The sequence below is a fragment of the Archocentrus centrarchus genome, chromosome 4 (genome assembly GCF_007364275.1).
Source record: "Archocentrus centrarchus isolate MPI-CPG fArcCen1 chromosome 4, fArcCen1, whole genome shotgun sequence".
Taxonomy (NCBI): domain Eukaryota; kingdom Metazoa; phylum Chordata; class Actinopteri; order Cichliformes; family Cichlidae; genus Archocentrus; species Archocentrus centrarchus.
This window is the reverse complement of record NC_044349.1, coordinates 23,853,560-23,880,705: the sequence shown is the minus strand read 5'-3', so window position 1 is coordinate 23,880,705 and position 27,146 is coordinate 23,853,560. Positions and strand designations below refer to the sequence as shown.

The window sequence follows — 27,146 nt, the reverse complement described above, 5'->3', positions numbered from 1 at the left end:
GCTGATTTTATTTTTTTTTAATGAATTTTCAAAATTTATGAGAAATACTGTACGTTGATTAATTAATTATGGGGAAATTAACGCGTTAAAAATTTTAACGCATTTTAATCGCACTTTGCACTGTGGAACGTTTCTCAGTGCACGAGTTCCAGGCATACAGATTATATCGACGCACAATGTCCAAATTAGGGGCCGCATCCTGCGAAGGACCCGGCTCACGTCTTTCGCAGCCCACGAACACCACAAAGGCCGGAAGTGAGCGGCTAGCCTTCATATCAGCTGCCGTCACCTCTGCGGAGCTCATGTCGCCTAGCAACCGTGAGTGTGAAGCACAGCTGTGTAAAGCAGCTGTTAAACGGAGAACGAACTTTTTCTCCTTTTTGTGGTTTAATTTTAAGTCTTTAATTCAAAATAAGCTGTTAAAACAAGCATAACACATTTCAACATCAAGGAATACAGCTGAGCTAATGATTAATTTCCAACTATAACAAGTGAGACATTAATGTTGAATAAAACTATCCAGTTATGATGCTTAACTTTAATTTCAGGTGTTTGCTTATCACAGGAGCACTTCCACCCTTCATTGGTTTGTGTAGTAGACTGGTGGGAAAATGAACAAAATTTTACGTATATCAACGTACAGTATGTGTTTATATACACATACTGTACGTTGATATATATATATATATATATATATATATATATATATATATATATATATATATATATATATATATATATATATATATATACACACATATATATATATATGTATATGTGTGTGTGTGTGTGTGTGTGTATATATATATTTTTTTTTTTTTTGAGAAATTGTTTAAAAAAAAAAAAAGGAACTGAATAATTCTGTAGTCCTTTCTGTAATGAATACTCATACTAAGTATCAGAAGAATTTCGCAATAAACAAGTAGCAATTGAGGTTAAACATGTACAGTAATGTAAAATTTCCAATCTTTGTGAAAAATGTAAAATGTCAAAATTCAATAATCTGTCTCCAACATTTTATAGAATACTCATGCCAAGTTTCAGAAGAGTTGACTGATAAATAAGGGAGGAGTAGCCATTGAAGTTAAACATCAATCTACAGTATTCCTTGAAAATTTCAAAAATTCTTAAAAAAATTAAAAAACTCAAAAATCTGAATTTCATCTGCAGTATTTTTAAAGATTTGCCCAATGAACACTTGTACAAAGTTTCAAAAGATTTTGCCAATAAATAAGGGAGAAGTAGTCATTGAAGTTAAACATGAATCTTAATTAGTTAATCTTTAAAATTTCAAAAAATTGGTAAAAAAAAAAAATTGGTAAAAAAAAAAAGAAAAAATTGAAAATAAACATTTTGCAGGAAGCATTTTAGAGCTTTGCACATTGAATGCTCATACCAAGTTTCAGAAGCGTTAGCCTAGGAATAAGAGAGTAGTAGGCATTAAAAAGTAAAAATCAATGTACAGTATTTCTCATAAATTTTGAAAATTCATTAAAAAAAAAAAAAAAGTTAAAAATCAAAAATCTGTCTCCCCTATTTTTTTGAGCCTTACCCAAAGAGTATTCATGGATTTCAGTATTCAGAAGATTTCAAATATAAATGACCGAGGAGTAGCAAATTTAGCTAAAAGTTGACGGACGGTATCGGATCAGCTTCGCTGACTGTCGTCTGTCATCGACAGCGGAGCTAATAAGAGAAAGGGCTGACGTTAAACACAACTTACAAGAGAACAAGAACAGGTGTAGCCAAGTACTGAGCTCATGTTCATAGAGCAGACGCCACCATTATGACATGGTCTAGACAGACAGAGATCCACCATGGATTCACAATGACGACCTGGGGAAACAAGGTGAGGGAACATATCTGTATTACTCAAAAACTACAGAAAAAGAAACTAATGCCTTTTATAAAATCGAGAGTAATTATTTGTTATGTCACTTTCAGAAGTTAATAAGAATGTACCTGTGTATCCAAGGCGACAGCTGCACCGGTAGTCATTGACCAACTGGATGCAGTCGATGCTGCCGTGACTGTGACAGGGCCGAGACTTGCATTCATTGAGATCCCCCTCACAGTGGTCACCAGTGAATCCTGGAGGGCAGGTACACCTGTAACCACCCACACCATCTTCACATTGTCCTCCATTCTTACAGAGAGGCTCCAAAGAGCCAGGCTTGGGGGCACAGTCATCCACGTTCACTTCACACTGGAGTCCTATAATGCAGAGAATAGACAGCTATGACTGAAGATGGCATTTAATATGCTCTTAGTTATATTTTTTAGAGCCATCAGGAGAATCTTTGTTTTTATGCAAACTACAACATATAGTCAACACTTGCTTCTCACTGCAAAAGCAACTAAGGCTACATTCACACTGCAGCCTGAAGTGACCCAATTCCGATTTTTTGTGAAATCCGATTTTTTTTGCGTGGTCGTTCACATTTCCAAATATATGCAACTTGGATGTGATCTGTGTGTGAACAGCAGACGAACCTAAAAATGTCCCGCATGCGCAGTAGAGGACACGATAACGTCACATGTAGCGAGGGCGCTCAATGTTTGCGGAAGTCACACGTTTTCCTTCCCGCGTCCACGTAATGGGACGCAGAATAGCGACGTTTGTCGAGTATCAATGACGTGCCGGTCGGATGAATGTGACCTGGCCGTACACAGTCAGGTCACATTTGAATTCGGATTTAGGACCACATATCCAAGTGGCCTGGGTCGCATTTGAAAAAATCCGATCTGTGTTGTTCAGACCGGCATGAAAAGAGCGGATACAGGTCGTATGAGGGCGAAAAAAATCGGATTTGGGTCACTTCAGGCTGCAGTGTGAACGTAGCCTAAAACAGCAGGAAAGGTTCCCTACAAGTCTTTTTGTCCATAATTTAAGTTTAAAGCTACCTCAGCAGTTATTTTAATCTATTATGCATACATACCATATGTTCCACGTGGGCAAACACACTTAAAGTGGTTGATAAGGTTGATGCATGTTCCTCCATTTCGGCAGGGGTTAGATTGGCATTCATCAACATCATACTCACAGTTCACCCCCTGGTAGCCGGGTTTACACTGATAGAATGAAATAAAACACAGAGGTTAGTTCATTTGTTTGCATATAAATCTTGAACATAAAACCTGCCAAAACATGCACATCTACACCCACTTGTAGAAGCAAACATATATCCATAAAAAGCTGGGAAGGCACTTACTACACATTCATATGTGCCCTGATAATCCTTGCATGTAGCACCATTGCGACAAGGGTTTGACTGGCACTCATCAACCATCTCTTCACAATAGCTGCCCATGTATCCTGGCTGGCACACACACTTGTGGGAATTACCCACATCCATACACCGTCCAGCATTCTTGCACACATTCTCCGACTGCAGACCTACAGTCAAACAGAAAGGCACATATGGTGAGTTTACAGTGTACCATAACAGTCCAGTTTAAGATTTTGTGTGATAAAACTATAAACAGGAAGCTAACAAAATCATCCATGTGAGGTTACTTCTAACATTTAAATCTTTTTAGTCAGACTTTTTCCTTGGGTTGATATAACCAGTACTTCATTATCATGCTTCTTATCTCTGCCAGAAAACACTTCCTCACCATTCCTGGCAGCAAAATCCGCGCAGGATTGGTTGGGGACATCACAGTAAAGTCCAGTCCATCCAGGCTGGCAGTGGCAGGTCCAGGAAGTTGCCGTCTGTGAGCAGGAACCACCATTCTGGCAGCGCACCTGACTGCACAGGTTAACATAGTTCTGCATACAAACAGAAAGTGTTAAAATTATCTGTAAATACTGCTGAGATGGAAATAAACCACATCCAGGCCCCCCTCTTTTGGGAGATATTTTCATTTGCATACACTAATTGAAATTTTCTAACTGTGTAGCAAAGCACTTCTAGCTCACAACACCTTCTTGATATCAGGTATGTGGTGCGAAACAGCAAATATGATTGATCTGGGTGCAATATGCTGTCTATCATGGCAACAATTCATGACTCTAAAGTTGCCCAATTAGACAGAGAAATCATTGTATTAGAAAAAAAACCTGGCTTAAGATCAACTTAGTGCAGACCCACATTGCACACACATACACACACGCACAAAATTTACCTGGCAGTTCTGTCCACTAAATCCCATGGGACATGTGCAACGGTAGGTGCCCAGGCCATCAGTGCAGGTGCCTCCATTCTTACAGGGCTGAGAGTCACACTCGTTCTGCTCATACTCACAGAATTCCCCGTAAAAACCTGGACGACAGCGGCAGGTAAATTTGCCAATGCCATCGATGCAAGACCCATTATTCAGGCATGAGCTGGATGTAGGAAAAAAAAGAAAGCAGCCGTTAAGTGGGGAAAAGTCTTTCAAATCTACTAATGCATTACACCCTTATGAAGAATATAATTCTACTCAGAACAAACATTACTGGAGACAGGACTTCTATTTATTTTCTCAGTTTTTCCAGTCAGTTTAAATTAGAAACTGAATGTAACAGTAAAACACAGACTGAATGGATCATGTCACTTACCTGCCAGTACATTCAGGGATGTTGTACTCACACAGGATTCCATTAAAACCTGGTCGGCACTTGCATACAAAGCTGTTGACGTAGTCCTGGCAGGTGGCACCGTTCCTGCAGGGATGGCTTGCGCACTCATCGATCTCAGTCTCACAGCGCTCTCCTTCAAAACCTGGTCGACATTTACAGGAGAAATTCGCAACCTTGTCCACACAAGAGCCACCATTCAGGCATGGGTCTAGAGAGGACAGAAGAGTAAGGAAGGAAAGGCTCAGCAAACCAGTTATTTAAATAACAGTAACTGAATTAACAGGTTTTTATACAAGTTATCAACAATCCACCAGCAGTCTGGCTAAAACTGTACAAGCACCTTTCCCTTTTCTGGTTTGTTTTAGCTTGAGCTAATTTTGTAATAATGCACAGACTTACTACCATTGGTATTTGTGTCAGGGGACTTTACATACCTAGAATATGTCCAGTCACTGATGATATGACAAACATCATTTAAAACTGGTACAAGTTACAATGATATTGTATCCAATTATAATAAGGTGACGAAATTATTGGAACTCACTTGATGAGCAGTCGTCAATGTTTGTCTGACAGTTGTGTCCACTGTATCCAGGCTGACATTTACACATGTAGCTCCCCGCGCTATTTATGCAATGACCCTCATTTCTGCAAGGGTTGTTTCTGCATTCATTTACATCCTCAGTGCAGCGTGTACCTACACAGTTGTGGACCAAAATAAAAATAAGTAAACACAAAAAAAAAAAAAAAAAAAAAAAAGTTGGCACAGCAGAATTCTAGTAGTGATGCAAAATATGAGAAATAAATGGCACACGGACTTTTTTTTTGTTTTTCTCTGAAAGCCACAGTCCAACAAACACATGAGAACACATGCTGATGCACATATACCTTGCCAACCGGGAAGACATCGACAGGTAAAAGAAGTGTAATCTGGAGTTGGACTGCACACTCCTCCCTTTTCACATGGATGAGAGGCACAGGGAACTTGTTCCACCTCACAATGTTTACCTGTTTTGACACATTTGTAAGAATTAAAACATGTAAACAGAAATATTCACTAAAGTTACATGCAGGCAGCAGCTAAAAAGTGTGACATTACATGCAAGTAAGTTGATAAAGTGGAAATGCGATATCACTAACCTGTGAACGGCGGACTACAGACACAGGTGTAGCTGTTGACTCCATCCATACAAAAACCTTGGTTTAGACAAGGTCCGGATGCACATTCATCTATGTTCTTCTCACAGTTCACACCTAAGTTAGCAATAATGTGTCATCAGTCTAACTTCTCTGGGACTAAAACAAGTTATTTGCAAAGTTTACAACCAGAAAACAACTGTGCTGAAAGTGGAAAACTTCTGAGCTCCACCAAAGATGTGTACATACAAGAATGATTTTGAAAATCACTGCTCTGGAAAGCCACTTAGTCCAACAGGCATTTCACACAGTTGTGACAAGGAAACTTGAATTCAGCACTGTACTTTGACTTAGAAAAGACTGGATTTTTAAAATGTGGCCTATAGCTCCAAAATACTTATAGCAGTAGTGTTTACCTCCAAAGCCAAGCTGACACTGACAGGTGTAGCCATCATGCCGGTCCACACAGGTGCCACCATTTTGACATGGGTTTGACTGACACTCATCCTTTTCCTGTTCGCAGTGCTGTCCTATCCAGCCAGCTTGACACTCACAGCGGTATCTTGACACAAAGGAAAGATGTTTAAAATGTGAAATTACTCAGAGTAATAACAGCAGGTCATCCTTGAGCTTTATTCAGCATTAGTTCCTGCACCTAAGGTTTTTTTTTAATTGGATATAGGCCAAAAGGTTGCCTACCTTAAATTCCCACTACAGTAAAAGTAATTGAATATTATCCCAAGAATAAATTTTATATATATATATATATATATATATATATATATATATATGTGTATATATATATATATATATATATATATATATATATATATATATATATATATATATATATATATATATATATATATATATATATGTAAATAAAGTATACAGTATAGAAATAACTTACCCATGTTGCTGTTCAATACAGTCTCCATGTTGACAAGGCTGACGAATACAGTGGTCTTTACCAGAGTGGCAAAGAGGGCCATGTGTGCTGGGCGGGCAAAGGCAGTAGAATGTGTTGACTTTGTCCACACAGGTTCCCCCACTCAAGCATGGATTTGACATACACTCATTGATCTCCACTTCACAGTTAACACCTATTAGAGAACAAGTCAGAACTAATTAGTACCATCAAAAGGACACTTGATTAATTCAGGCCACAGTATCCTGCCTCAGCTTTCAAACATTTTATTCTGTTATCACAATGACTTTAATGAGTTGCCTAGCAGAAACATACCTGTGTATCCAGGGGCGCACACACATTTATACTCATTGATGCCATCCTGACACTCTCCATGTTCACAGGGGTTGTTGGCACAATCATCCTCATTGATCTCACAGTTCACACCTTAAGAGAAAGCATACAAAGACATGTCAAATAACAATAGTCAGGTTTAATAGTTTATATTTTAATGAAATATATAAGATTTAGTGACATTTGAAAGTAGCAAAATAAAATAACTGAATGTGAGTAAGGAGTTGCATTAGAGACAAAGCAGATCAGATTTTATAAATAAATAAAATTTTATTTAACTGAAGTGAATAGCCAATGGTTTTTTGGCAATCATTTTTCTCAAAGGTACTGTTTATATGCAATCAAAGACTGCTCAGATGTGATAGGTGAGTACTACTCGGAATACCAAAAATCTTGTCCCTTGCATTAATATGCAGATATATGTTAATAGAGATTACAAAATGTCACTTACCACCAGGGGGAGTAAGCAACCAAACAAATGGAATTTAGCAATAAATGAGAAAATATGAATAAAAGCAATGTAACAGACTACATGAATGGTTTTAATTGTGACATCAGTGATTAGCATTAGAGAAACAATGATTAAACATGAACAGAGCAAGTTGCAGCTAAGAAAAAGAATGAAATACAACAAACAGAGATGAAAGCACATCAGAAGAGGGGAAGTGACAGCATGAAACCTGAATGCAAGACTTTAGTACCAGGCCTCAGGGTGGTAAAAACATACTGAAGACCTTACTAATCCAGAAAGCAACTTGGGTTAAACCACCTGACCAAGACTTGTGACTGCTACACTCAAAGAGTGTTGTAGACTTCATAATGCATGAAAAACTACACAAAAGGCTCTAGGTGTAATGGATAGGGATCTTTTCATTCAATTTAAGCAATTTACCACAATAATCAATTACATGACTTTGGGCTTCAAAGGTTTTTGTGAAATGGGTTATTTAGAAGCACTCATTTACATTTTTTCAAGCATTGACAGAGCTTATTTCTACTACTACTAGCACTACTAAAAAGTGCTGTGTGAGGAACCAAAACCATTTTTTTAATCATTCAGTATGAATGTAGCAATCAGCTATGACTACCATTAAGAAGATGAGAGACTAACAACTATTTTAACCATTTTAATGATTATATTCCTTTGTTGAATGTGCCATGGTCACCAGTGAACACACACTATGGTGTTTCAGAATGATTTGCCATCACCCTGATTTCTCTCAACAGTGTTTGTTCCACATATCACACCAGACACCCTTCTTTTTAAAGTAAATTATTAAATCACCTTCTCCCATTACATAAGGTTTACTGGAGAATCTTTGCAGCACACTGAGTACTTACCTTTGGTTCCAGGTAGACAGTGACAATGGTAAGCATTAACCAGGTCAATACATCGTCCTTGGTTCTGACAAGGGTTGCTGTGGCACTCATAGACCGGGATATTACAGATGGAGCCTGTGTACCCAGGTATACACTCACAAGTGTAGGTGGCGATACCATCCCTACACACACCATGGTGGCATGGACTTGGCATACACTCATTGATGTTCTCTTCACACAGCAGACCAGTGAAGCCTGGGTAGAGGGGAAGTTTCTTATTGCATGAATCAAGTGACATTCACTGACTACTTTCTGGGTCAAAATATGTTGCAATTTCCTTTTTACCTTCAGCACATTCACAATCATATCCGTTGGGTCGGTCAGTACATTTGGCCCCATTTAAACATGGTGTGCTGGAACACTCATCTATGTCTATTTGGCACATGTCACCACTGAAGCCTGAAAACATAAAGAATATTAGCATAATTAAAACGTGTTTACTTAAAGTCAGCAGAAATCAATCAGGAAACTGCATTAACATAGCTGAAGGTGTACCGACCTGCTGGGCACTCGCAGACAAAGCTGCTGACCTGGTCCAGACATTTGCCCCTGTTCAGACAGGGGGAGCTCATACACTCATTCACCTCAATCTCGCAAAAGGTCCCCTCATATCCTGGACAAATACAGAGAAGCAACTGTATAATTTAGCAACAATAAAAGTGCAAAAATATTTAATACCCTGGCAGGTGCAGGTCACGGGTAAATCACACAAAGGGAACTTTAAGTGGATGCATATGAAGGAATTCAAAAATGTGGCATATGAATGACATTGCTCTAATTTACCCCTGATGCTTGTGCTTTAGGCTGCAACAAATCCTCGATTAACTCAAATAATTCAATAATAAAAAAATCCTTGACACAAATTTGTTGCTTCGGTGCTACGTAGAAACTCTGCAGCGCTCAGGTGTCTCCATGTAAGCGGAGCGTTTCACCCACATTAGCAGCATTAAAGTTCTCCTTCGCTGTAACGGATTTCCATCATTTGGAAAAAACAACCCTTTAACTGGTTCATCACTGGCACGTTTTTCCATTCCTCCACTGCTCTCTACACTTTTTCGTGTGTGTGTGTGTGTGTGTGTGTGTATGTGTGTGTGTATGTGTATGTGTGTGTTTTGTGCTCACTGGGCTGAGAATTTCAGCTGTTAACTACTAGAATGAATTGCTACAACCACAGTTTGCTAGCGGGCCCTGCCATTAGAACTAAAAATAGACCTGCAATAGAAACGTATTTAGGACGTGTGTGAATACAAAGCAATAAGCTCATGCAGCCCCCAGTTTTTCAACAAAAACAATTATAACACGAGAGAGGCAGTTGTTTTATGTATAGTATGTCTGCACACATGCGGCAAGCGCAAAGAGGCGGAGCCATTATTGAGACGATGAGCTCAGGTGGAACAGAAGGAAACATTTTTCTGGTGTTGTTCCTGTAACCATTAAAATCTTTACTAAAAAACTGCTGGAGGTCCTTCATCAACCACCTGATCAGCAAACGTCAACATGAAGAAAACAGAACTTTGTAGCTGCTCCACCCACCGCTGTTTATCTCACAGTTATGGTACGAAGTTAAAATATGCAGATAAACTGTTAATAAGACAAAAGTATTTTTTATCTGATTACTCGATTAGTCAATGGAATAATTAATAGAATATTCAATTATTAAAATAGTCGATAGTTGCAGCCCTACTGTGGTTAGATGAAAAACTACCTTTTTTGACTCTAAGAGGCAGAATTTTCAAGTGTCCACTGCTAAAATTTGTTACAAATATAGTGTTATTTAAAAATGTATCAAGAAATTTACCAGGCATGCAAATGCAGGTGTACTCCCCAATGCGATCCAGACAAGTGCCATCATTCCTACAAGGGTTTGAAGCACATTCGTTGACATCTTGTTCACAGCGTGGTCCCGCATATCCCCTAACACAGTTACAGGTGAAGGAACCATCAGTGTTCTCACACTGACCACCATGCTCACATGGGTTGGTACCTGCTGATAAAGAGTGAAGCATATAAATAAAGTGCAAAACAGAAGCCACCAGAGACAAAACCTTATTTGATGAGAATACTCACCTATGCTGCATTCATCTCTGTCAGTGTTGCAGGTGTTTCCAGTATATCCCGGTGGACAGTTACAGTTGAACATGCCAGTAATGGGGTTGGTGTCACACTGAGAGCCCTCCCTACATGGATTACTGATACAGGCATCATCAAGGTGGCAGAGCAAGCCTGAGAAGAACATTAAGCCAAAAAGAATGAGCCCAAAAAAAAAAAAAAAAAAAAAAAAACCTTAATGCAAAATATGGTGAGACAAAATGTCCCCTGAGAATCTCCTACACATAGTTATACCCGTTTCAGAGAAAAACAAACTCAATGCAAATTTGCTGCTGGAGAGAGGCTTACTTTTTAAAGCAAGGCTTAATCTAAAGCCAAAGCTGTTTGACTAAAGAGCAGGTTTCAAATGCAAAAATATTCTTTGGTGCATTTAGACTGTTTGACAGCAGTAATAGTTATTTTAAAGTTATTAAAAAGTTATTTTCTTTGAGGAAAATTCTTCAACAGAAACAGTAGGATTATCTGCTTAGAAAAACATCAGCTCTGGTTAAACGTGTTCTACAGAAAGCAGTCCCCTGAAGTACTACACATGGTCCAAGAAAATATACAGTTTCAGTACGAAGTCCAATGCTAACTTAGGGCTGTATTAATTGTGTGTTTCTGTTCTTTCATGAACTAAGTTATAAAAATGTGTAGAATTTAGACATTACAATATATCTTGAAGTTAGCGGTTCTTGTACTGTCACCACAAAGGATAGGTGGGTTAACATTTTGTAAGGTTTTATATGAATGCTCACCTGTCTTTCCATGAGGGCACACGCAGATAAAGGACGCAACACGGTCTATGCAAGTGGAACCGGAGCTGCATGCAGCTGAATCACAGTCGTTAATATTTTCAGAGCAGTCAGGTCCACTCCAACCATTGACGCATACACAGACGTAGCTGCCAGGCAGATTGCTGCAGGTACCTCCATTCTGGCAAGTATTTGGCTGCAACCGACACTCGTCCACATCCTCTGTGCAGTGCTGACCTGTGGAAAGAAATAAATGGGGACATTTAGAAGAGAAGAACATTTAAAACAAACTAGGTTAATACTATTGCCTAGCATGTGTTGAGTTTCTAGCGGAGAACAAAATCCATAGATTGTTTTGGAAAGCTCCTCATGAAGGAATACAAACGTTTTCTCAACATTTTGGCTTTGCTTGTGCTAGTAGCATTTGTGGTACAAAACTCAGACAGGCCCAAGAAAGCTGCTGCATGCATACTTGCCTTGTAAACAGAAGTCCTGTGTATGCCACACAAGTATGTTAGCAGTGTCATGCCTTGTATGGAGCGTGGTCATCAGAAGTGTATAAAAAAAAATAATCAAATGTTGCCCTTTTCTTTTTAAATAAACTCAAACAAACAATCTACTATGGATGCCATTTTAAAGATGTAAGATTTGACTGTTTTCCAGAACACAAAACTCAGGTTATCTTTAGCCACAGATATTTGTTGTATGTTAGTCACAAATGTTAGTCACGCAAGTAATTGCACATGCAAATCCCTTACCAGTCCACTCTGGAGGACACTGACAGTTGTAGGTATTAACTCCATCCATGCAGGTTCCTCCATTGGCACACTGGTGATTGGGGCAGTCATCAATGTTGTTCTCACAGTTAGTTCCATTGAAACCTGATGTACATGAAATGAATACATTTGATTTGTTTTAATTATGTGTTGATTTGGGAAGACAAGTAAATGTAATGCTCTAGCATGACATTCTCTAACATGTTCTTGTGGTATATAAACATTAGATGCGGGTGTATTTGTTGTGTCTACTTGTTAAGTGTAGCAGTCTGACAGTACAGTATGTCAGATACAACACAGCCAGCAGTATCAGATTATTTGCACCCAAAACAACATAATGTAACAATTTAGAAACTCAAACATAATTTTATTTATAAATAACAGCTGTGACATCACTCTTTTTCTCCTTTAATTTCTATGATTTTATTTCAGGCAGGTCCAAACACGTCCATATTTCACTTGAATTTGTGTTGGTTAGGCATCTTTTTTGTTGTTGTTGTTGTAAACAAAAAAGCTTAGGCATTTCAGAATTTGTGAAATCCTACCAGGAAGGCAGTGGCATGAGTAGGTGGTGTCAGATGACTGGTGGCAGGTGCCTCCATTTAGGCACGGTGAAGGTGTGCAAGGGATGTATGAGCTTTCACAATGCCGGCCCGTAAATCCAGGGGTGCATAAACACCTGCAGCAAAGGAAGGGCAGATAACATCTGTCAGTTTTTAAGAACTCAAGCAGAAATTATAATGACAGAATTTAGATGAGCTTTTCTCATTGATGGTGACACTTTTTGAATTTTGCTATTGAAAACTAGATTCTCACTTGTAGGAGCCATGGGTGTTGACACACCGGCCTTCATTCTGACATAGAGAGGGCGTGTCTGCACATTCATCTGTATCATTGAGGCAGCTAGGACCTTTGTAACCAGGACGACAGGAGCATGTGTATCTACCACCAGAGGCAGCGCTGCACTTTCCACCATTAGCACATGGACTAGAGAGACAGCTGTCCTTGTACTCACAGCGTGGCCCTGAGAAGAGGCAAGATTGGACAAAGGGCTGAGATTTAGTGGCCACATATTGAGAACAACAGCCTAAAAGGCAGACAAAAAGCAATGCGCACACTTTCCACGTTTTATGTTTTGTAACTAGGGTTCAGAATGTTTTTAGTTATACTTCTTGAAAATGAATCACTGATGGATGATTTGATCATCCCCAGGCAGACTGGCTAACTTCAATTAACCTATCTTTTGGTTTGCTCTTCAGGAGAAAAAAACACAATGAGTGAAAGTGAAAATTTGTAATGGATGTAATATATAACTGGAATCTATTTGAAGTGAACTAAGGGACACAGATTAATGTATCCATAATTGTGTGAGAAAAGCTTTAATGAATAAAAATAAGGAAAATTTTAAGTGGAAAGATGTCAAAAAGTTGTTGCTTTGCTTTAAACAAATCAGCAGATTTGCTTGTTCATGACTGCTGCATGGGAAAATGTCGAGCACTTAGGTCTTTGGTTGCCAATTACTACTCAGTACAAGCTGAGTTATGACACTCATGACTGACAGGATTAGACATAATTAATATGCTTTAAAGAGCCAAAGCAAAACCTACATTTTATAAACAATCAGAAAAAGAGACAGGTTATAAAAGTCTGAAGTTTAGGTGTATATGGTATTTAAAAATACATCAAGGCCTTGAGGGAAACTTGAAGGGTGATTAAACAGGAGCTCACCTGTCCATCCTCTTGGGCACTCACACTTGTACTTGTCAAGAGAGAGAAGTACGCAGACACCATTGTTATCACAGGGATTGTTCGGGAAGCACGTGGAGTTCTGGGGAGTTTCGCAATGTTGTCCAGTAAAGCCCAGAGGGCAGGAGCAGGTGGCACTACCCAGTCCAGGCACACCAGGTGACATAGGCACAGCACAGTTCCCTCCATTCAGACAGTAGCCAGGCTGACAGGGATCTTTATGCTGGCAGTACTCACCCAGAAAGCCTGGAGCACACCTGGACATACACACCAGAACACAAATCAGTGATAAAGCAGGCTAAATGCTCAGGACTGAAAGCTTATTAGCCTTCAATGCAGACAATACAACAAAAAGATGAGCTAAACAAGTAGACAAATAACCATTTGTGCTTCACAGCGCAAACAAACAAAACAAAAGAGTGAGTTTCAGTCAGGTGGATATAATGCACCACATCAGACAGCTACTACTGAGAGTACCGAGACATTGCAGACACTAACAGCTGCATGGGAGTCATGTAGTATACACACACACACACACACACACACACACACACACACACACACACACACACACACACACACACACTCACACACATCAAAGAAACAAACAAACCAGCACAAGGGAACACTACTGTTTAATACAGTCTTTCCATTTCTGTATAATGATCTACACAACAGTATGCAGGAAACCACATCCCTGAGTAGGGGTATTAGCAAAATATGTGGCTGTGCATAAAGAGAAAACAGCTTTTTAAATGCTTCAAACACCTAACAGTTAGTGGACTGTCTATGTTTATTACCTTTATCCCAAGAAACATGTAAAGTCATTTAGAATACGAGCCCTTGCATTACCATAAGATTCTTCACAGAAAATGTGTTTTTCAGTCTTGACAGACTAACTCTAAGATAACTAAAGGAAGTGCTCTAGGCCGAGAGCTGTTTCCCCATAAACCCTGCTCAGAGAAACGGCAGAAGCTGGTCTTGGTAAAAGGGTTACACTGGGGTCATTCATGACAAAGGAGAAGTTCAGAAGCAGAAGGATGTGAGGTGGAGTTATCTGGAAGTTGTTGACTGTAGCATGGCAGAAACTGAAAACAAGTGGAAAGCACAAGCAATAATTTGAACAAAGAGATAAATGAACTACATTTCAGATGTACAGTACCAGTCAAAAGTTTGGACACACTTAAGAACTGCAGCCTAACTGTGTCCAAACTTTTGACTGGTACTGTATAAACAGACAAATGTGCCCACAGCATGGGTACATAAATACTTTTTGACTACTGCAGGTTGATCACAAAAAAACCGTACTTGTTGAGTTACAACCAAATTTGGTCTACAAATTATGTGTGTGTGTGTGTGTGTGTGTGTGTTTTTTCCTCTGCTTCTTCACCACCCCTCTTTTTCGATTTCATGTTTTTTTCAGTAAAGTGATTCAGCTGCATGCCGAGCAGTGGGGAGAAAAATTACAATATTACGCAATAAGTCCACTAGGCATGTTATCAAAGGCAATGTTCCCTTCGTCACTTTCTATTCCTCTGTGTTTTTTTTTTCTCAGTCCCACCCACTTTCACTCAGCACTTCTCCATATATGACAGTATTTGATCATAACTTTTTTTGTTACTGAGCAAAACTGTCAGATTATTTCCTGTGTATGTCTTTTTTAAAATCTATCATCTTCTTGTGCGTGGCGCATGACAGACACACCATCTGGGGACTGAAGGCAACAGAGCAACCCGCTGCCTCTTACAGAGCCCTCTAATCCTGCCTCCCCAGAGGGGCTCAGGTAACACAAAAAAGATAGCAGAGATACTCCACATACACGTCAATGTGTTAGTACAGTTAAAAAAAAAAAAGACTCAAACATCTTTGACAATTTCAACTTAAGGAATGATTCCTATAAAAGGAAGAAATACAAATTAGTGTTGTGACCCACATAAAACTTAGATGAGAGAGTGTAGATGGGAATTACTTGTACTTCAGTATCATGGTCTGACTTATTTATTACTGGCCACCCCACCCCAAAGCAGCTTGAAGATATTAGGTTGTGAGCGCATGGGAAAGCAGAAGAGTCATGAATCATGCCACGCAAAGTCTCACAGATCAATCACATCTGTGAAGCTTCTGGCTGGTACGATGTGTGAATCATCCAAAGACGACAAAAAACATCTGAGAACACATTCCCCCTCGAACATTAAATGGTTCACAAATGCACTGCATATTAAGTGCACTGTGTACACATATAAAACACAAAATTGAATATATTAAACAACATATTCATATATTTTTTTTTTAAATGTTTCCAGTAATTTAAGCTCGGTGTGCAGATTTCTTATTAAAAACTGAACTGATCCTGTATGAAAGTATTCTCTAAAGCCTAAACCTGACACAGCGTTTTATTCCTCTGGGATAAAGACCTGTGACATGTACCTTCATTACAAAAAAACCTGTGCACGCACAAGCCCAATGCATATAACTGTTTACTTGATTTGACACCAATTTTCAGGGGACTTGCTGAACAAAAGCTTCAGAATAAAGTATGCTTAGTAGAGATTGTGTTTTTGGGATTTATTGACAATAACACTTTTAGATGTCGCAATTATCCATCCATCCATCTATCCATTTTCTTCCATTTATCCTACCCTGAATATTCCCCCTTTTATTTCTGCATACTCAAGTTTTGTATTAACTGGACAGACAAGTTGACAGATTAGTGAAGTAGTAGACAAATAAGACACGGCTACCCTCCCTCTCCCCCGTCTCCATTGCTATATCAGTATGTTAGTGGTGCGACCCCTACACGCTCCAAAACACATGCCTACAAACAAAATACACAAAAATACACAAACAAAGAGACATCCCTCCCCACAGCTTGCTCATGATATCACAACAAGGCGGCCGTCCTGGGAATTAGGACTGCTCTTTCTTCTCCCAGACAACCTCTCCGCCCACCTCTTCCAAAGTAATGACACGGCCCTCTGCCCTTCGACATACATCACGTTAGCAGGCTGTCACACAAAGAAAACCGTGTCCAGATTAATACCAGGTTTATGTTTCACTCTGAACTTTTTACCCATCCTCATTGTTAAAACTGTTAAAACTCGGAGTAATACAGGATATAGAAAACCACTTAACAAGAGAAGGGAAATTCAAAACTCCTTTAATGTAACATTTAGCCCAATTTCAACATGTATTTAAATGAGTTAGTTAACCACAGATTTGTTTTATACATGCTGCTGGAGTAAACTGAGCTTCTTAGTTAAAATAATATGTATTAGAGGTGGCACAAAATTTGAATTCAGCATAGTTTTAAATGTGATTAAAAATGGTAACACACACAAAGTGACTCTACAATCCGGTTATTGAATTGTATTCCTGCTTTTTTCCTTCTTAGCAGCAATTTTGTTCTTCAGTTACATGTAAAGGATTCTCCTTCATTTGTTAAGAATCGCACTGCTTTTATATTGTGTGTGGGATTAATCTGGCACTAATTTGATCTAGAACATGAAAACAGGGTTGTAAGTAGATTGTGACAAAATAAACTGGCAAATAAAAAGTCAAGTAGTTCAGGATTTAACAGATGCTAGGGCTACCACTGCTAATGCTGCCTCAATGAGCTAACCAATATGCCACTGTGCGCACACACTTCAGCATCATTTAAAATAAATGCTTTTTCAAATTCATTCATTCATTTGTATTATTGGTGACTCGAACAAAATTCCATCGCAATACAAATTTTGGTGACCGTTCAGTTACGTACGGGCGACGTACATTGAACACAACGCATGAAACAAACACAAACGCAGAATGTAACATTGCATTTGCAGGGGGATGATGAATAAAAATTCCAAAGAATTGGCATTTATAATAAATGTTTTTTTAAAAACACACAGATGTTAATAATCGTTGTCTGTGTGTCGTTGTGTGTGCAAAGTTTCATTCAGATTGGCCTACCCATTAAGGTGGAGATAGGGTACATGCAGACATAAATAGGCCATGATCAATTATAGAAAGATGAATTGGTTATTGGTAAAGGTTTCAAATGGCTCTTTCTTAAATTCAAAAGCAATATTTGTTTGAACAGTGTTTAACTTTGGTAGAGGTCTCTTTCAACTCAACACCATCTTTCAAGACTTATTTGGGTTTTTTGTGCTTTTTTTTTTGTGAAAATCCAATAACATGAAATATGCACAGTAAGTTCTATTAAATTCAACTGGTGCTATCTAACCAGTGTTGACAGAACCAAATGCTATGGCGTCAGGAAATGATACCCTGTCCTTCAGGTTTCACTGCCAGATAGAGCGCTCATTATTAGCCCCTGGCTCTATCACTAGAGCCAGAGGCAAACAGACAAGGCTGTGCATGATTCACATTATTGACAGGGAGTGGTGCCTCACTGAGAAAGAGATAACAACACACTGACACACTGGTCTGTCCCTAAAAACACAGACAACAATATGAGCCTTTGAGAAATTTCCATGCAAACAGCAGAACACAGTTAAGGATTTGGGCAGGGATTAATGCATATAGACACCTTTACTGACAGTGAGCTCTGCTTTCATGGACAACACAGCAGAGAGCAGTTTTGCAGCAAGTCATTAATGGATTCTTTGTTTTGCTCCATGTGGCCTCTGTTCCTGCTCTTTTCTCCAGCTTTCTCTTAGTGCATGGAGTTTCCTGCAGCCCTTCTTTCCCTCCCTTTCTCACTCCTCCACCTCTCATTTCTAACCCACTTTTGAGGTGTCAGGTTTCCACAGCTGGTTCACATTAGCACCCCCAGCCTGTGCTCGGTCGCTCTCTCTACTCCTCTTCTTCGTATTCTTCCTCCTTCTCCTCTACCTCATGCTGACCTCTGAGTATCCCTGATAGCTGTGAGGACTTCAGTGACCAGTGAAGGTTGGGCTGTTTCTCACAAACTCGTGTAATGTCCCCCCCCTCCTTCACTCCTAATCCCTGTGTTCTGAAATCGCCCACGCTCTAATTCTGTTTTCTTTTGTGGTAATTCCCCTCCTCCTACCTCTCCGCCTTTAAGTATACAACCCCACCACCTCCTTTCCTTCCAGATACTATTCTAGTCCCAGCTACACTTAATAACTCCATCATGCTCTCCCCCTGCAGCCATCACAGCGAAACCGTGTGAGAGAGAAAAATGGAGAGCATAAACCAGCTCACATTTCAATCCCTGGATCGTTCCCTGGCTTGGCTAAAGCATAGGTGGCCTATTCACTATACTGTATGCATGCATGCAAAGTGCATGTACACACAGGAATGCGTGTGCATATTAAGTGTTACAAGTAAAGTGCAGAACATATTACTGACCTTGTTGTTGCTTCTGTGCTAAATGTCCTCGGCTCACTATAGAAGATGTACTGCAAGATTTCAAAGGGATTTTTTTTGTTTTTTTTAAAAAGCCAGCTATGCAAAAGCTAGAAATTCAGACTGATACTGTGACTTTAACAGTTTTGAAGGAAGCTGAATCCAAATCCTGAAGGCTTGCCAATATATCTGATAACATTATCACAGATTTCCTGTATCAACACATATCACAATGTAGTAAAATTTGAAAATGAAATAAACAAAAACTATGCTGATGAACTCTTTTAGTGATTAAAGCACAGCAAACTGTTTTAATTTGAACTTTCTTCACAACCTTGATAAAGGCTGCAAGCTGAAACACATGCGTTAAATATAAGGTTGCAACGATCCGTTGAGTAACTCGAATAATTCGATGATGAAAAAATCCTCGACACAAATTTGTTGCTTCAATGCTTCATTTAAACTCTGCAGCTCAGGTGTCACTGCTGCTTTTCCACTGACGGGGTTCCGGTCCAAGTATTTGAACCGTTCAGCGGTTTTTCCACTACGAACGCACTCGGTGCTTGGCCGAAAAACGGGTTCAACTCGGGCCCCACAAGCTAGCTGGTCTGGAACCAAGAACACGTGACGAAAGCGGCAGAAGGGCGTGACTTTGCCGTCTCAACATAAACTTTTCTACCATATTACATGTGTATTACATGAGAAAAGCGAAGCGATTTTCACAGCTGTGAATTAGGTTGGGTCTTAAGGCTGAACTTGCTGCTTTGTATCAGTTCATATCACAGATAAAGCAAAGTGCGAACTTGTCTTGCTCGTATTTTCTGTCTGTATTTACCTCTGTGCTGCACACAGATGCTGCCGCAGTTTGGTTTGGACCGTAAAATGTGTTCGCAACACAAGAAGTGTTCTCCCACATTTGCGCTCTTCGGTTTCCATGTCCAGATGAGGACCCGCCCACATTCATAAGTAAAGGAGCGATTTGCAAGCTCGGTGGAAACGCGGGTCGTTCCTAAACTTTTCGCCGGTTCTTTTGGGAACCCCGGCGTTAGAAAAGGGGCTCGTGTAAGTGGAGCACTTCACCCACATTAGCAGCATTAAAAGTTCTCCGTCGCTATGATGGATTTCTGTCATTTGGAAAGAACGACCCTTTAACACCGAGTGGATCATTACTGACGTTTTTCCATGCCTCCACTGTTCTCTAACATCGTGTGTGTTGTGCTTGTTGGGCTGAGAATTTCAGCCCAACTAATTTCAGTTAGTTTGCTAGCGGGCACCGCTGTTTGCACTAGGGATCATTCGGTAACAACGGGAACCCCTCCCTCGGTCACCCAGTCAGTATCGAAGGGCTCCATCAAAATATTTTTACACTTTAATCCCTGATTAACGACTGAAAATATACCAAAAATAGAAACGTTTTTAGAAGGGCACGTGTGGATACAAATCATTACAACATTAAGCTCATGCAGCCCCAGTTTTCCAACAAAAACACTTATAACACAACAGCACACGCGTGGCAAACGCAAAGAGCTATTATCGAGTCTCAGGTACAGCGAAAAGGAAACGTTTTTCTAGCGTCCAAAGAGGCAGCGCGCTTTCCTTTAAACACCATTGAAACCTTTACTGGGAAACAGCTGGAGGTCCTTCATCAACCACATGATCAACAAGTGTCAATGTGAAGAAAAGACAACTTTGTAGCTGCTCCATCACCGCTGTTTCACACAGCAAAAAATTTGCAGTAAATGTATGAAAGTTAAAATATGCAGATGAACTGTTAATAAGAAAAAAAAGTCCAATTATTGGATTAATTGATGGAACAATCGATAGAATATGCAATTACTAAAATAATCAATATATGCAGCCCTACTTGAATATTAAAATTGTTCTATATACTATATAGTGTTACTGGAGCTTTAACCTCTTCAGACTTTATGCTCTTCTCTGTGTACCTTGGAAGTAGGTGAAGTTGTGCTAAAAACCCCCACCTCTCTTTTATAGATGCAGCAAAGAGTATAATGAGCAATATACAAAGTGAGCTTCCAGCACATTTGCTAGAGGGGCCATTTGCCCTCTAACTGAATGATAATGAGTCTTGTCAGGTCTTTGTTTCCACTTGCACTGTGCAAATGTAGTGTGTGCACGGGTCTTGCAAGCAGGAACTCCAGCACATGCATTAAGCAACGCACAGTTGCTGTAAAAATGGTAAATTAAAATGCACTTAAATATAGATGTTACAGTTGAAATATGGTTTCTTTTTTAGAGGAGTGGAAACTATGAACAGTTCCAAAATCGTCTTTGCCACACTGCAGGCAACAATAATGTCACAGAACAGGAGAGGGTGAGGAGGGGGGTGAGACTGATGTAACAGATAAAAAAAAGAGGAAGGAGGATAAAATGAAGAGGTTGCACTGAGATGGAAGTAAAAGATACAAAGGTAATGAGAGAGCGAAAAGGAGAAGGAAGCCATGCAGACAGACTAAAAAACATCAGTGTAGACTGAATAAAGGAGTGTGGAGCAGGGTGGAGTCCACACTAGAGTCATGTGGTAAAATCGCAGGCTGTGTTTAGAAACATGTCCAAAAAGGCTCATCTGAGCAGCCATGGTACACAGAACAGGACTCTCTCTGTCTCTGTATGCTCCTTTAACCCATCTCTTTAAGTTGTTCTGTCATTATCCTGTTTCTGTGGTTGTTTAAAATGTACTCTCTGCCAATAGGTCTGTGGGCCTATAAAAGTTCCATATTTAGTCTACACTATGCATAGTCCACCAGTCAATTTAGAAATATACAGGGAAAAATGAACACACAACATCAGGGCCTTCATATAACCAAGGGAAGGAGTCTTTGCTACCTTACTTAACAGAAATCTTTTCACTTTATTGTCTCTTTCTGCCCATTTGATAAACAAAAGTATAACTTGCACTCAAGTAAATGAAACTTCACTTTAATACAAAAAAATATTTTATCACAATCCTGGTAATTTTCCTTTGCGGGGAAAAACAAAACTCTTTGGGAGTTTTTTTGTATGCAGGAAAAACCTCCAGCATTTTCCAGTTTAAGTCATCCTTTATTTGCCTTGCTAACACTAAGAAAAACACAGAATTTATGATTTCTTTATTTCAGAAATCTGAAATTTTCCACTGGAACACAGACAGAAAAACAAGACACCTGCTGGCTTGTAGAGCTCTGCAGTCAAATGTTTTACTTGCAGAATATATGATATACTGGAACAGAAACTAATTTTGCAGTAGGGTAACCATCATTGAGCTGATGCTTTTTTTCTTTTTTTTTTTTACAAAGTTCAAAAATTTGTAATAAATAAATAAATATGTTAAAAAGTGAAAATATTCCTGGAACATTCTATAGACCTTTGCCCAATGAATTCTATACTTCAGGGGAGGAAAAAAAAAATCTATCTGCAATATTTTGTTAACCATTGCCCAATTAAATGGTCATGACAAGTTTCAATAATACAATAATACAATAAAAAAGGGAGTGTAGCGACTGAAGTTAAACATCAATGTACTACTGTATTTCTTGAAAAATTCAAAAATTTGTTTAAAAAAAAAAAATGTCAAAAATTGAAAATCTGGCGTCCGGGTGGCTTAGTGGTGAAGCCGGCAACCACATACATATGCTGTGTGTGGCGCGGGTTTGAGTCCCGTCCTGTTGCCAATTTGCCCGCGTGTCTTCCCCTGTATCTTTCCCCCATTTCCTGTCTCCCTCCACTGCCAATAAAAGCTGCTGTGGCCAAAATGCAAAAAAAAAAAAAAAAAAATGAAAATCTGTCTGTAAGATTCTGCAGATCTTTGCCTAATGAATACTGATACCAAATTTCGGAAGAATTGGTCAACAAAATAAGGGAGGAGTAACAACTGAAGTTAAACGTCAACGTACAACTTCCTTGAAAATTTGCAAAATTGTAAAAAGTCAAAAATCCGCTTCCAACATTTTGTAGAATTTTGCCAATGAATACTCATGCCAAGTTTCAGAAGAGTCAGTGTTTAAATAAGGTAAGAGTAGCCATTGAAGTTAGCAAAAAGTTGACAGACGGTCGCCAGACAGCTTGATATAGGATCAGCCCTAATGATTCTTGTTTTTGATGACAGCAGAGCTAATAATAAAAGTTTTTAAGTGTATTTCACAAGTGTCTGTCAATGATTTATGGCCAACTAACTAAAAGCAAAGTCACATTGAATTTCAGTGGATGAGAACGGTTGTTTTTCTTTGCTGACTGGTATTTGTTCTTGTAAAAACCAAGTGGAAGAAACTCACTGACAAGATCTTTTGCATGCACATGTATGGACAATGTGTAACCTTATGACAAAATTGAGGTACTTTTGACCTCATGATGTTGCATGAATGTGTGACAGAGGGCCACTTGTCACCCTACTGTATGTGGGTTTATGGTCTGGTTGCTACATTCCCCACTGTTTTGTAAGTCTTCCTCTTTCTGAGCTACAGGTTTGACCCTTCTTAAGGTCTACAAGCAGCAGTAGCGTGCATTTTACAACTTGTTTATAGTTTACAAAGAGTCAAATCCTAGTGACCACTGATAGCACTGACTTCGCACTTTCTTGATTTGACTTCCTTCATCATAAATTGATTAAAAAAATGTTCAGGTGCTCAGACACAAAAAGGAGTAAGAGCTATGGGGAAAATGTGATGGTAGTGGTTCATCACATATCAATCCATCAAATCAAAACAAAACCATGCTTTGTTGAAGCCTCAAAGCACATCTTGTGACATCGTTTGGGCCCTTAAACACACACTCAAGAGGTGCACAGTTACATCTCCATTATCAAAATATTAAATCTTAACTTCAGACCTCTGCCAGCATGTGAACTTGCCCTGGGCCTAAGGTGCCCTAGACTCTCCTGAGACACAGACACAGTGAAAGAGTATATGCACAAGCATACACACAAAGAAACTCTTATCACTGTGGCTCCAGTCTCAGCCACATCTACAGTGTTGTTAGCTGGGCTGTGGGAAGGAGATAAGTCTTGGGAGAGCAAGAGTGGGAAATCACTGCTGTGGGTTTCAATCTCCAGCTTGAGGGTTTGTTGAATTTAGTTTGGATCATATGCCTAATGCAGTTAAAGTCTGTGAGACTCTGTGCGCCTGATCGAGAAGGGTGGATTGGAGGGGTGTATGGGTGAATCAGGAAGGACTGAGTAGTTTTAAAACACTCCTAGTCTCCCACATTTTCTCTTTGTCTGCATTCTCTGCATGTGATCACACATAAGATTCATGTGAGGTAGCGAGGTGGCTGAGACTGATGGAAGACAGCCAGAGCAAAAGGGCCTTCAATAAAGCTCTACAAACCCACAGATATGAATGGGAGATGAAGCAGGAAATACTATAAGAAGGCCAGTGGGTGAAGGTCTCAACAGTAATGCCCCTGAAAAAGTCTAAAGAAATATTCAGTTTTGATGGTTGTGGAAAAATTAAGAGGCCAGATTAGTTCTGTCCAGAAGCATCTAGTAAATCCCTGAAGTAGTGGGAGGGACTCAGGCATGGCTAAATGAGTGACAGTTTGATGAAGGAGGCATAGCAAGAGGGAAATTACACTCCCCTCTTCACTTCTCCCTCATCTCCCTTCCCCCTCCCCCCTCTTTACTGCTCTCTCTCATCATCAGGAGTTGTGCTCCAAGGTACTCCTCCTCAAATTACCTGAAAAGAGACATCCTCTTTTGTTTTGGCCCTTTCTCTTCCTCTGTCTGCCCCAGAGGCTAATTCTACCTGTCAGATCAAAAAGGCAACAGGTCTACACAACACAGTAACTCTCCCCTCACCTTTAAGAAAAGGTTTTAAAAATGTAAAGGGAAAAAACTTGAAAAGAAAAGGAGTCGGGGGGGGGGGGGGGTTTAAAATAAGGAAGAGTTAATCAGTTTGCACTATTACCCAGCGGAAGACAAAGATTGTGTTCCAGAGGTTAAAATAACAATCTGTATAGTCTCACTTTTGCTTGAAATGTTCAGGTATTAACTAAATAGTGATATGACCGTCATGACTCCTCCTGTGGCCCACAAACAAGACCAAAGTTTTTGTTCTGTTAGCCAATATACTGACAGATAATATTCACGCATCCTGCCATTTACATCCTTTCAGATGCTATTTACAAATGCCTACCCAAGCAAACTGCCATGAACAAATCTGCACAGAGAATTACTCATGGCTTTCACACCCAAAGCTGACGGCTTGCAGTGTCACCGGTTAGACAGCTTTAGTCCTTTTTTGCACCAAGCCCTACATGCCAGCTAATGGGCCTCTCCCATCCACTTTAACTTACTCTCACAACCGTGAGCATGTCCAATACGAGACAGAGAAAACAAAACTCCTAAGACTATTTAGATGTTGTATTCAGGAACTATCATAGTCTGTGCAAGCACATTATTACTTTAAGCTGTACTCCCTAGAAGTTTTTATCTTAATTTTTTTTCCTTCACCAGTTTTGACTCTCTTTAAGAAAAAAATATTAGTACTTCTTTAAAACAGAATTAAATATTGGAAAACAGAAATTCCCATGACTGGAGCAGTTCCAGGTGTTCCATAATTAAGAGGATGTATAGGATCTTAGCAAAAAAAAAAGGCCCACAAGGCAAGCTGAAAAAGGACTGCACATGGACAAAAGAGCCCTGTATTGCCAATCAAAAAAAGGCCTCAGCTCCATTGTGGAGGTGTTTCAGTACTACTATGTCACTCTATGAACATTTATTCTTTTAAATAAAATGAAAGAAGTTCATAGTGGGATGACATTTGTTTTTGATTGTCTCCCTCAGCAGTTAAAACTATTAATCACGAGACCCTTTCAGAGAGAGTCAGGTGCTTGGTTTGCATGGTTTAACCAGAAGGGTTTTTTTTCAGAGTTTGGTGTTTTACCAAAGGACTTCTAGAAGCAAGTCTCCCGACTTGAAAGACATCTTGGTAACAACCTCTGGACACATATTTTGGGAACTGTTTTGAAGTGCCTATCAAGATAAGGAGAGGGCCATATCTTTAATTTTAGTGGTGCATGGGAAATAAAAATAGCATGCATAAAATAAATAAGCTGATGAAAACCACTAAAAGGTTTAGGAACTTTGCATCTGCTGGACAAATGTCATCTTTGCTATTAAGGAACTCTCCCACAGATTTCTATTCAGGATTGTTTGATTGTTACTCTCTCTTGTAATGTCTTTATATGTACTACCATAGGAGTAATAAACTTATGACAGTCGAAGACTGGTTCATAGCTATGCTTCGACATTAGAAATTAACCAGTTGAGAAAAGGACAGCCAAAAGGAAATGACCGACTTCTTCTAGAACCTAACACGCAAGTGAGTCTCAGAGACAAGATGTACAAATTAGATTAGATTAGATTCAATGTACTGCCATTGCACATGTCTCAAGTACAGGGCAACGAAATGCAGATGTGGGTTCCTCACTCATACATTCATTTTCTCTGTAATGTGAATTACCAATACAAATCACTCCTACTCCAGGAAGTATTTTCTTTCAAAATGTTGATGTTGTAAAAAGGGTACTGTTTTATCACATGACACCTTTCTTTGGTAGAAGAAAGTTTAACTGGCAAAACTCACAAATGCATGAGGTCCTACCCGCATCACTATGTTGTGACTTCTAAGAAATACCTTTCCACTGCTAATGTCCATGTTGCTTGTGAAACTACACGGAAATGCATATTTGAAACAAACAACAAAAAACAATATTTCAAGTACTTCTACTGCACCAGCATGAGTCTGTCATATTAATTATCTGTTGAATTACGCAGTCTGACCCCGGGTGTGATCCATGTGACATAATTAAGCAGGTCCGAGGCAAATAACCACAGCGACTGTTTACTTACAGCCGGCTGCCTTTAACACACTGAGGAAACTAATAGGCACATAATCAGATTTTTTTGCACAATGCGCCTTTTGACTAACAATATAACGCCGATGGGACCAGAAAGACCGGACAGAGGAAAGTGTGTGCCTTCATGTGCACTTACAGCAAGTATAAGTGTGCATGTTGTTCATGTTTGGCTTCAGACAGCAGAAAAACTGTTTAACTACCTAATCAGTCTAATAGTAGGCCTGTTCTCTGTCAGCTGACTTTTCAAACTGAGAGACTTCTCTCTTTGTCTC

At 39.4% G+C, this 27,146-nt stretch overlaps 1 protein-coding gene across 2 annotated transcripts in view; it reads right to left on the bottom strand.

Moving 5' to 3' along the window:
* notch2 (notch receptor 2) overlaps positions 1–27,146 on the bottom strand; it is a 49,035-nt gene that overhangs the window by 9,231 nt on the left and 12,658 nt on the right. Inside the window, exons 3-25 of one of the 2 annotated variants that reach the window (XM_030726836.1) lie at positions 13,690–13,964; positions 12,778–12,985; positions 12,507–12,640; positions 11,944–12,066; positions 11,189–11,422; positions 10,410–10,565; positions 10,141–10,329; positions 8,842–8,955; positions 8,628–8,741; positions 8,304–8,537; positions 6,945–7,055; positions 6,612–6,804; positions 6,118–6,263; positions 5,705–5,818; positions 5,453–5,572; positions 5,109–5,261; positions 4,544–4,772; positions 4,129–4,330; positions 3,619–3,772; positions 3,213–3,397; positions 2,940–3,072; positions 1,963–2,214; positions 1,724–1,836 (exon numbers count right to left, since the gene is read on the bottom strand). In XM_030726836.1, coding sequence (XP_030582696.1) covers positions 1,724–1,836; positions 1,963–2,214; positions 2,940–3,072; positions 3,213–3,397; positions 3,619–3,772; positions 4,129–4,330; positions 4,544–4,772; positions 5,109–5,261; positions 5,453–5,572; positions 5,705–5,818; positions 6,118–6,263; positions 6,612–6,804; positions 6,945–7,055; positions 8,304–8,537; positions 8,628–8,741; positions 8,842–8,955; positions 10,141–10,329; positions 10,410–10,565; positions 11,189–11,422; positions 11,944–12,066; positions 12,507–12,640; positions 12,778–12,985; positions 13,690–13,964 — 3,886 coding nt within the window. The remainder of the gene's footprint in view (positions 1–1,723; positions 1,837–1,962; positions 2,215–2,939; positions 3,073–3,212; positions 3,398–3,618; positions 3,773–4,128; positions 4,331–4,543; positions 4,773–5,108; positions 5,262–5,452; positions 5,573–5,704; positions 5,819–6,117; positions 6,264–6,611; positions 6,805–6,944; positions 7,056–8,303; positions 8,538–8,627; positions 8,742–8,841; positions 8,956–10,140; positions 10,330–10,409; positions 10,566–11,188; positions 11,423–11,943; positions 12,067–12,506; positions 12,641–12,777; positions 12,986–13,689; positions 13,965–27,146) is intronic. The other variant, XM_030726837.1, reaches the window with a different exon arrangement.